The following is an 11,077-nucleotide window of genomic DNA, read 5'->3' on the forward strand; positions in this document are numbered from 1 at the left end:
TAAACAAAAAGTATTTAAATGTGTAAACTACCTGTTGTGTTATCTGCCATATCATACATGTAGTGTCTCTGGAACCAGAAATCAAATGTATTCCACAGTAATCTGTAGCTAAACAAGTCACAATATCTGTAAGGAAAAAAAATTTTAAATAAAATGGCTTGTTTTTGCTGGAATAGAACAGAGAAATTTTAGCTTAAGTTCAAACTATTACTAAATCAGTTGTTCTAACAGGGAGAAATATAGGACTGGCTTTGAAAAAGCATTGGGGAAGAATGACACAGAAAAGCAGCAGTATTAAAATTTCTTTCAGGTCACCCTTCTTTGAGGGAGAAGAGTAGACATGGGGCAGGGAAATGCCTGACAGAATCTTGGCAGAATATCAAGTTGCCTGAAATGAACCCACAGAAAATTCCGATATGCTTCTCTGCTTTCTCATCCCTATTCGCCTTCTACTTCCACTGGGAAATACAATCCTATCTATACAACATGTGACCTTAACCAAAACGGTATACTACAACTGTAAATTCACAATATAAAATACATTCTTCCTAAAGTGTAAAAACCTGAGCTAAGTGATACCTCTGGAGTCACTGGTACAGAATTAGTAGCAGGCTCCATTTCCCTTTCCTAATCGGTTTATTAAGAAAAAATTTACCGAATGTTTTAGTCTTACATTGAAGAATGAGACGTGAAAAAGTACCAGGTTAAACTACATTTAACAAATTTACCTCTTTCATGTTTAACTATTAACAAAATAAAAGGGCAGTTGATGTCTTATTCAACTATGACAGATTTTTGTTTACCATTTTGTCTTAAAATTCTTATTTCTATCAACCAATTTTTAAAAAGACATAGCCTAACATCTTTCAGGTGCTATAAAGTTGTATTTAATTTGTATGGTGCTTAGAATACCCAAAATATATTAGACATTCTTAAAGGAAGCACATAATACTTGTGACACTGCTCAATCAAAAAGTTCACTCCACTTCGAAGGTAAAATTTAATATACTTTATAAAGAGTATGCACTACTTTTATAGTTAGAAAAAAATAGAAAAAATTTTGGTTGGGGTGAGGAGTTAATGCTTACCCATATGTCTGATATTGTGTGAAATAATTTTGCCTTTGGTAAGTGACATCACTTGAATGCTATTATCCCAGTGTCCAGCACTGAAAAGCAACTTCGCATCATGTGATACTATAAATAGTTTAGAAGTGATCTCCAGCCCTGGAGCAAAAGGACCATTCAGACTACGCTGAGTTCTGTGAACACAATTAGATATTAGACTTTTCCTTAAAAGATCACTTAAATGTTTTTAAAATATCTCTGAAAAACAAAAAATAAGTCTCTTCAATGTTCAATTTAAAATGTATATTAATAAATGACAGACTTCCAGAAAATACATTAATCTTACTATAGTTATGTTTTTATTAAATAAAATTTACCTAACAAATAATCTTAAAGGTTAAGCATAAAGATGTTGAGATTGTGAAGGTGTGAAGATTTAAATCTTGCTTTTCAAAGCCAATTTAGTAAAATTGTCAACTCTGTAAATAGCAGCCTCAAAATATATAGACAAACTATGATATACTGGAACCCCAGGAAAGTCAGAAAGAAACTGAGACAAGGGATACACAGGTAGATAAATGTGTATCTAACAATACTTGTGAAGATCATTTTCCATTCCAACCAAAGAAAGCATTTGGATTTTATCTGCTTCACACTGAAATATGCATGCACTTAGCCAATCTAGATTCCATAGAAAGACACAAAGAAGTGATTATACTTCAGTGTGTAAATGGTAAATGAGGACCAATTCTGACCCTTCAGCTCTAGACTTTTATTATGCAATATTAATTTGCTGAAGGTATACTTTGTGCAAAGCACAACAGTATTAAGTCCTATGTGGGATAAGAAGGAAAAGACGTCGCTCCTAATAAACTTGTAGCTAAAACAACTCAGAGTAAAAGAAACATCACCTTAACCTAAAATATAACCTTTGGATATTTTTAAAAAATACTAAGGTAAATAATAAATTCTTAATACATAAAACACATCAAGTCTTATTTGTAAGTAATATTGTACAACAGAAATACAATTAACCTAAAAATTATTTCTAATAATTTGTTTCTATAATAGTATTATAGAAACTGTTATGTTTGTAAACCAATATCAAGTCAGGGAAAGAAAGGAGGGAAGAATAGACAGAAAGAGGGAAGGAGAGAGGAAAAAAAATCTGGATATCTACAATATTACTTTCGAAATGAAACCAATCAATTAGATGTTTTTCCTAGCAACAGGGTATTGACCGTATCTGATTTGCTTTGAATATTCATCTACTCACTTTGGATTTGTCACAGTTTGATCCTTAATGAATGTAAAGTAATTAGAAATGCTTCTGTCATAAGGCAGCCATCCATGGGTTCCAATAACATTATTCATGCTTACTGTTATCTGGAAAAAGAACGTATGAAAATGAAAATTATATGAAAGATTAAAGAAAGCAACATAGGATAACCAAGTGCTCACATGATGTTAGCATTTATCATCTAGGGAAAAATACAGGATTATGTAAACATAAAACTCAATAAGAAAGTCTAAAACAATTTAAATATTAAAAGCTCTGTTTTTTGACCCAGCAATTGCACTTCTAGGTTTTTATCCAAAGAAAACCAAAACAATAATTTGTAAAGATCTATGCACCCTCTATGTTCATGACAGCACAATTTACAATAGCCAAGATATGGAAGCAACCTAAATGCCCATCAACAGATGGTTGGATAAAGAAGTTATGGTTCATATATAATGGAATATTACTCGGCCATAAAAAAATTGAAATCTTACCATTTGTAATGACATGGATAGACCTAGAGGTTTTTATGCTGAGCAAAATAAGTCAAATAGAAAAAGATAAATACCATATGATTTCACTTATATGCAGAATCTAAGAAATTAAAAGAACAAACTAATTGAAAACAGACTCATAAATATAGAGGACAACCTGGTGATGGCCAGAGGGCAAGGGGTTTGGGGAAGCTGGGAGAATGCAGTAAAGGGTTAAAGAAGTATAAATTAGTAGTTGTTAGATGGTCACGGGGTTGGGGAGCATGGCACAGGGAATGCAGTCAGCAGTAATGTAACAGCTACGTGTAGAGCCAGAGAGAATATGATAGAGTAATCAGGGGGATCATTTCATAAACTATATAAATGTCTAAACTGATGTACTATATACCTGAAACTAATAATAAAATAAAATGCTAAAACAAGCTGTTTATTTTATTGCATGAAAAGTTGTCCAATATATTTCTTTAGTGAGATTATTTTCCTCATAATTTCTGTTTATTAACATCTATTGGTTGGCTGTCAGAAGTAATTAAGAGTCAAGTCTTAAAAATATTATCTATATCATTTAGAACATAAGTGAGAAGTAGAACTTAAGATGAATTAAGATTGCCCTTCTTAGTGACAGTCATAGTGAATATTTTCTTTTAAAAATTAAAAAATTAAAAGCTTTCCCCCTTTGATTATAAAAGTAGATTACCAAAAAAGAAAAATAAGATACCTTGAAAAAAATACAGGTATTAAATCCGAAAATCACAAGAATTCTAGCACTCGAAAAGTTCTATTATTATTTTTGTATCTTTCTCAACCTTTTTTTTTCTGAGTAAACACACAATATGCATAATTAGGAAAACAAGACTAATTCTGGAATCTGTACTGTTCACTCTGCTATGCTTACTCCATATTTTTATAATTTCTAAATGACAAAATAGAATAAGACAGACCTAGATTTGGCCCACGGGCCAGCGTCCCAAATCCCTTACTTGCTAGCTCTGTAACTTTGAGCAAGTTACTTCTGAAGAGCTTTAATTTCTCATCTGTAGAAGGGAAATAATACCGCCTCTCTCATAGGATTGTTAGGTGGATTAAATGACAAGATTCATGTATAGCACTCACTAAAATGTTCTGCATGTAAACCTTAATTGATGCTGTATTATTTCTCATTTTCGTTATTATTATTACTGCTTTATAAGTTCCACTATCTAATAAGATGTTATAGCCTATTTTTCTTTTACAAAATTTCCTGGTATTTTCACATTATTCTAGATTAACTTTAGAATTATAGTAACTATTTAAAACAAAAGCTGTGTAAATAGAAGACAGATTTTTATACTTGGTCAAAGTCTATAAAAATTTTCTCCATTATTTTTTAAAAGGCTTGAAATTTTTAAAATTTTCTTTTCTTTTTTTTTTTGTAAGTTGTAATGGATAGAGATATAGCAATGTAAAGAAGGTATAAGTCAACTTACCAGTAACTCAGGACTGCCTTGAGACATAAAAGAACGAGACTGATTTTTGGGGACAATGGCCTTTATTAGTGGAATACCATCACTGATTCCCTATAAAATAAAACACATAGGTGTAGTGGCTGATTCTGCTTATCTTTATTAGGTACAAACTACTGAAAACCTCTATTTCTTTAAACAAGAATGAACCCTGTGATATAGTATTTTACTCAATCAAAACACCATTATTTAATTTAAAATGTAGAAAAGAAATTATATACCATGTTTGAATGGCACAACTCGAAACTTCTGAAACCTATTACCCTTCTTGTACTCCACAACTCTGCTGTTAAACAGAGATGTAGATCTCAAGGAGCATCCTTTTCACTGGCCAAACTAACTTGAACATAAAGTAGAAAATATAGACCACAAAAGAGTACATTTCTCAAGTAAGTCAAATGGGAAAACTTATTTTTATAGAAATTTCCTTTGGGGTTTAACTTTCAAAAAATAGATCTGTTCCATTAACTGAGGCACTCCCTAAAAGCCACAACAACAAGACCAGAAAATATAGTCCTCAGAAAAAATCCGCCATTATCTTATTACAGTGTAAAAGAGAATAATGATTTGAGCTAAGTCTCTTTATGTGACAATAGTTCATAAATTATACCTAACGTTTATTAGGTAAATCATAACCTAACAGTACTGGGTACATACTATATGCCAGGTGCTACTCTGAGCTTTACATAAACTAAGTAATGAATTATAAACCATATAAAGTCACAAATGATTAGACATGATGAAAATAATTTTATCAGTATTACATAATAAATATAGTATTACATGCCCATCAGATTGGGGCTAAATAGGGTGTTATGGGTTGCCCTACGTGCAGAAAGAGTTAACGCAGCAGGACTGAGACTGCTTTCCTTGAAAAGGCCTACCTTCAAGGTTGGCCCTTTGCTGGCATCTGGGAACTTGGGAGGCAAAAACTTCCTTACACAGATTTAAAACTTGTCTTCAATGATGAAGGTGGCTCACTACGCCTAGACTACTTGTACAAAGAACATGACTTATGCAGAACACTGGCTTTTCTTTCGAGAGTCTGGAATTTTGGCATATGCTGGGTGGAGGGTGCCTATGTGATCAACCTTTAATAAAAACCATGGCTGCCGAGTTTCTAATGAGCTTCCCTGGTAGACAAAAACATGTTTTCACGTTTCATCACTGGAAGAATTAAGCACGTCCTGTGTGACTTCACTGGGAGAAGACTCTTGCACCTGGTTTCCCCCAGACTTCGCCCCACATGGCTTTCCCCTTTGCAGACGTTGCTTTGTATCCTCTCACTGCAATAACTCTTAGCTGTGAGTACAACTAACTATATGTTGAACCTGTGAGTCCTAGCAAATTCCCAAGCCTGTGGGTGGTCTTGGAAATCCAGAACACATCCTGGGAATTAGCTGTCATTTCTAAGTACTGTTTCTGTTTTCTGAGTTCCAGAAAACAAACAACTTTGTAAAGTCTGTAGTGTTAAACATGCATCTAGAAAAGGAGTGACAAAGATTAATTTTGAAAGTGCTTTCACAAACATGTGAAAACATACTTACATTAAAATATTGTGGAGCTTACCACAACATTGTTCACCTGAGTAAAATTCAATATAAACCTATAACTCATACACTACATAAAATTTTTTTTCAATGAGTTATCAAGAAATTCTATAAAGATTTCTCATGATATTAAACCTAAGGAAACGCATTACAATGATGTTCTCTCTAATGCAGAGTTTGACAAAGTAGGCCTGTAAGACAAATTCAGCCTATCACCTGTTTTGTAAGCTATGAGTAAGCTAAGAAATGTTTTACATTTTTAAATGGTTATATATATATATATATATGTTTATCAACCTGTACTGCATGAGAGCTATTGCTTTTTCTTTGCATATCTCCCAACTATTCCTACTTTTTATCATTTTTTCTTCTGCCAAAAGAGTTAATATTATCTATCCTAATCAAATTCATAGGTATAAACACATTTCATATCTACATTCTGAATTATTCAAAGTTAATTCAATATGTATATTTAAATATTAGAATTTGAAGGTACTCTTTCAATTACAGCATTAACTATTTTGTTTTATTTGACTACTCCCTATATTAGCAATTAACAATCTGACTTATTGGTCCATACTTTATACATGAGCAGACATTATAATTAAGAGTTATTTTAGACTCCCTCTAAATATCACATTAACTGTCACAAAAAGCAATTTAAATGAAATTATTTATTCTTCCTGGTCAGGAAAATATGAAATAGAAGAACGAGAGCCAAGAGAAATAGTTCAGACTACCACTCAATAGAAAACAAAAGCTTTCAATAAGATTGTTTTAAAAACAGAACAGATAATTCAGAATTATTTTCTATTTTGGATTAAATATTATAATTCATCTCCTACATTAAAGATCTGAGGTGTACAGAATTCACAGAGAAAACTCTTTGATGCTACCATGTTGGATATTACCTCTACAAAAAATGACTTGAGTTCAGGGAGATGTTGAAATAGGTTTAGGGTTGAAGACTCTGTTTTGGTCTGCTTCTGCACTGCTTCCTCTGCTGATAATCTAGGAGGGTGTGGTTCCTTCAAAATAATTTTAACAAAAAATAATTTCATAATTATATTAAAACATCTCTTACTGTATTCATACATACTAGGCTCTAGCTACAATGAATTATATAGCACACACTGTTGCTAATTCCAGGTCATTGCTCAGACTATTCTCTCAGCAAAGTTCCTACCCTCTTCATTTCTAGAGAAACAGTTCTTCTACTTCAAAGTTTTTCTTATTGACATCCCTCTAAATTTCTAAGTCAGAATTAATTATTCTCTTATGTTATTTTTCTCCACATATTACTTTATTTAGTATTTTATTTAGCACTTATTTCTATGTTGGATTACATATAGTTCTTTTTGGTCTGTCTTCCTCAACTAGCAATAAGTAACTTAAAGTAAAAAAGAAATCTATTCATTCAATGATTTTCAACATCTAGAACAGTATCTTAAATATGGTGCTTAATATTTTGTAATATTAAATGCATTGTTCAAAAATCATAAATTATAATATAGGTAAATCTTTAATTCCAAAAATAAGATTGAAATGTCAATATTAGCAAAATCAAATTATAGATATTGCTGCATTTCTTTTCAAATAAACTATTCCTCAATTTTAATGTCAGAGACATAGATTATTACCGCCTTCATAAGTAAAAAGAAAATGATAAATCAAAGTAACACTGCAAAAGCAGTTAAAATGCAGAATAGAATTTTATCTAACGGGGATTTTTCTATCTTCATAAAATATTAGATTATAGGTAATATATATAACAGCTATTAAGTACTTCAGCATTTAGCTCTCAAACATCCATGTATTATTCACTTTATTTTAAATAAAAGATGTTTTTCGTGTCGTTTTTATGTTGATAAAAACAAATTAGCACTACTCTTGTAAAAAAAAAAAATCAAAATATTATGATGCAAAATATTATAGAATCTATTTCAAAGCCCAAAGAAGTGTTTTATTGTTAATTTTGGCTTCAATCAGCAGGTAAGTGACAAATCACTGATTTCAAATGTGACTTTTCTATAAAAACCAATTTTGGAGGTACCAGTGTTGCTAAGGAATAGTAACAATTATAAAGTTTAGTCTGATAACTAAATTAACAGAAGTATATCTATAAGCCAGAGTTAGATACACTGCTGCTGTAATAGCTGTGGAGATTTCAATTCAACAAATATTTACTGCACACATACTATATGCAAGAAAAATATAAAAATAATCAGGAGAAGGTTGCTGTCTCTAACATGTTTATAATATAGTGAGGCAAATAAATATACAACTAAGGCAGAAAGTGTCGAAATTAGGATAACAGCCCAAACAGCTCTGAATTCAGAGGAAATATGGCATGGTAGAAAGGCTTTGGAGTTAGATGGTCATACATCCAAATCCTGCCCCAGTTACATTCCAGCTGTGTAAACTTGGAAAAGGTAGTATTTGATTTATCTAAGGTGTGTGGGCTATGTATTAATTTCCATGAGGCTTGCCTTCATCATCTGAAAAATGAGGATAATTGAATATTTACTGTGAGGGTTAGGTAAATCACCTAACACTGTGCTTGTATAAGGAAGTATTGACTTAATAAGTGGTATATTATTGTGTATTTCTTATTTCTAAATTCATTTACTAACAAAGATCAAGATATCTTTGAAACCTAAAATTAGATTAACTTCTATGAATCTAAAGCTGTATACAATCAGGTCAATAATTTCACTTCAGATACCATATGAGGAAAGAAATATAGTAATATTTATAATTTGATTTTATGTTATATATTATAAAATTTGAGTTTTAGGACTAGATTTGGGCTCTGAATGGTAAGTGCCCTTTTTGGGCAGATGTCGGCTACTAAAAATTCTTATAAGTCCTCTGTGATTTAAGAGTAATTGACTGTATATGTGGATTTTTGACTATAATATTTTGTTATTTCAAAATAGGAACAATCATTTAAACCTATTTTTTTATAAAGTGACAGTATATTTTTCCCAAATTCTAAATAATTCTGAAATAAGGTTTTACACCATTAAAATCCTTGAAAATACTGGTAGTACTATTACTTAGCAATTAAATTCTAGACTTCTTATGTAATGAACAATTTTTATGATTTACCTTTAACAGTTGACAAGGTGTTTGCCCAAAATTATTAATCATCCCTTCTAAGGCTTTTCTTTCCTTCTCATCTGTTAAGGCATCCAGATCCACAGCTCCTAAAACCAGGATAAGTAGTCAACTCACTATAGAGTAAAAATAAATCAGCGAGCCACACAAGTGGTTAATATATCAGAGACTGATTAGTATATTTTCATCAAAATATTATTCCATTCTTTAACTTATAAGAACATTGTAAGAGGTAATTTAAAAAAAAAACAGTAAAACTTCCTAATTAAATATGTATAAGAATAAATTCCATCCACTACTTAGAATCACAATATTTTAAACAAATCAACTGGTAGTCTATAAAAGTTTCTCTTGGAAAAATACAAACTATACTCATAGTACACCTAATTGTTTTCCTTATGATAGTCCAGCTGAAACAAGTGTAATAACTACATAAAAATATTGCTGTAAAATACTGCTTCTCTAACAAATAATTGGAAAGGTGATATTATGATTAACTGATTATACCCAGCCATACCTAATATAGATTACATGGTTATTAATTAGCCAAACTAGGTCAGTCTGATTTCAAAGTCTATACTCCAAACCACCATACTATACTACCTCCCTACAAAACTATTATAGAATGAAAACATGTTTGTCTATCAAAAGACACGTGGGCTCTGCTCAAATTCATATTATTTCATACTATTTACAATCTTTAGAACTATTAGGGCTACTAAAGGATTAGAAAAGAACGAACTACTTCTTTAGCCTTTTAAAGCCTTCAGAAAATGTTCTTGATCCTGAGCTAATGAATATTAGAATAATGTCAACTTATTTATCATTTGAAGAATTTGTTATCTGTAACTCTAAAGGTTTTCTTTCAAAGTTGGCTAACAACTTAATACTGAATACTTAATTTAGGACCCAAGTGAATAGGACACAAAAGGCCAGAGATAAAAAAAAACTTTTATGTCTCCAATAATTGACATTTAAAATTAGATTTGCATATATACTCTTAACTACTATTTTTTATAAAAGCAGGTCTCTTTATCTTTCGAATAGAAAAGATCACTAACACTATTTTTTAAATGTAGTCTTTCTCATGTAAAATAGTTATGTCCAAAATACCATGTATAAACACACATTAAATAATACTTTCTATATATAATGCAAGAAAAAAAGCATATAGGCTTATACCTTCATAACTACAGTAATAGAAAACATTGAGTGCCTCCACTGCAGCTGGTCCCCTCTGTTTATAGCCAAAAATAAGATCTATCCATTCATGAAGATGAGCAGAAACATATTCAGACTCCTATAAAAAGGACGAATGCAATAATTAACATAAAGATATCTTCCAACTAACTACAATGTAAAGGTGGGTACTTTTTAAAGCAAAATCAAATTAAACATTTCCACACAAAATCTTACCACTTTAAATAAAATTATCGTAAAATCTTGTTAAACTTTTACTATTTACTACTATCTTGACTATATTCTATCTTGTACAATGTAGACATCATATTTGTTAATATTGCTACAAATGCATCTCCTAACTAATGGGTAAAGAAAATAACATAAATCTTCTAATAGCTCAAATATTAACGACAAAAAAATTAATGATAGCTCTGGAACACGTCTTTGTTGTGCAATTTCCAGTGAAAAAGTTGTCTAAAACTTCAAGGAAAGAAATGAAACCACAATAGAGTAGATTAAAAATGCTCCAAATCACTCCCTCCATTTCACCCTATCTAGCCCCACCAAGAGGTGGACTGGATGGCAGGCAGAGGCCTGAATGACCACCTAGAGCCTCCAAGGCGACTTAAAGGCAATAAGAAAATTGTTATTGGAGACAGGAGAAAAGGGGACCATGTTTTCATTACATGAAACTTAGAAAAGGTACCTAATGAACTTGTGGATATGGGGATGGAGATTTCCAGGCAGAATGTTTTTACGTGCTAACTGGCCTCTTTTAGATGCCTGTGATAACATGTAGGAGGAGTAATATGAGCTTAAAAAAAAAAAACTGTTTGGGGTTTAAGCATAATTTTAAAAAACATAAAGGAGCCAGGTCTTA

The 11,077-nt window shown here is 31.4% G+C and overlaps 1 protein-coding gene across 1 annotated transcript in view; it reads right to left on the reverse strand.

The window, feature by feature from the left end:
* The window catches only part of LOC105298436 (neurobeachin-like protein 1), a gene marked incomplete at its 5' end in the record, with an annotated part of 29,432 nt that extends 19,117 nt beyond the window's left edge, over nucleotides 1-10,315 (reverse strand). The window contains 7 exons of the mRNA XM_011369707.2: nucleotides 32-126; nucleotides 1,089-1,261; nucleotides 2,344-2,453; nucleotides 4,310-4,399; nucleotides 6,807-6,923; nucleotides 9,007-9,104; nucleotides 10,198-10,315. Of these exons, the coding sequence (XP_011368009.1) occupies nucleotides 32-126; nucleotides 1,089-1,261; nucleotides 2,344-2,453; nucleotides 4,310-4,399; nucleotides 6,807-6,923; nucleotides 9,007-9,104; nucleotides 10,198-10,315 (801 nt within the window). The remainder of the gene's footprint in view (nucleotides 1-31; nucleotides 127-1,088; nucleotides 1,262-2,343; nucleotides 2,454-4,309; nucleotides 4,400-6,806; nucleotides 6,924-9,006; nucleotides 9,105-10,197) is intronic.
* Between the last annotated feature and the right edge of the window lie 762 nt (nucleotides 10,316-11,077).

The sequence above is a fragment of the Pteropus vampyrus genome, unplaced genomic scaffold (genome assembly GCF_000151845.1).
Source record: "Pteropus vampyrus isolate Shadow unplaced genomic scaffold, Pvam_2.0 Scaffold152, whole genome shotgun sequence".
Classification (NCBI taxonomy): domain Eukaryota; kingdom Metazoa; phylum Chordata; class Mammalia; order Chiroptera; family Pteropodidae; genus Pteropus; species Pteropus vampyrus.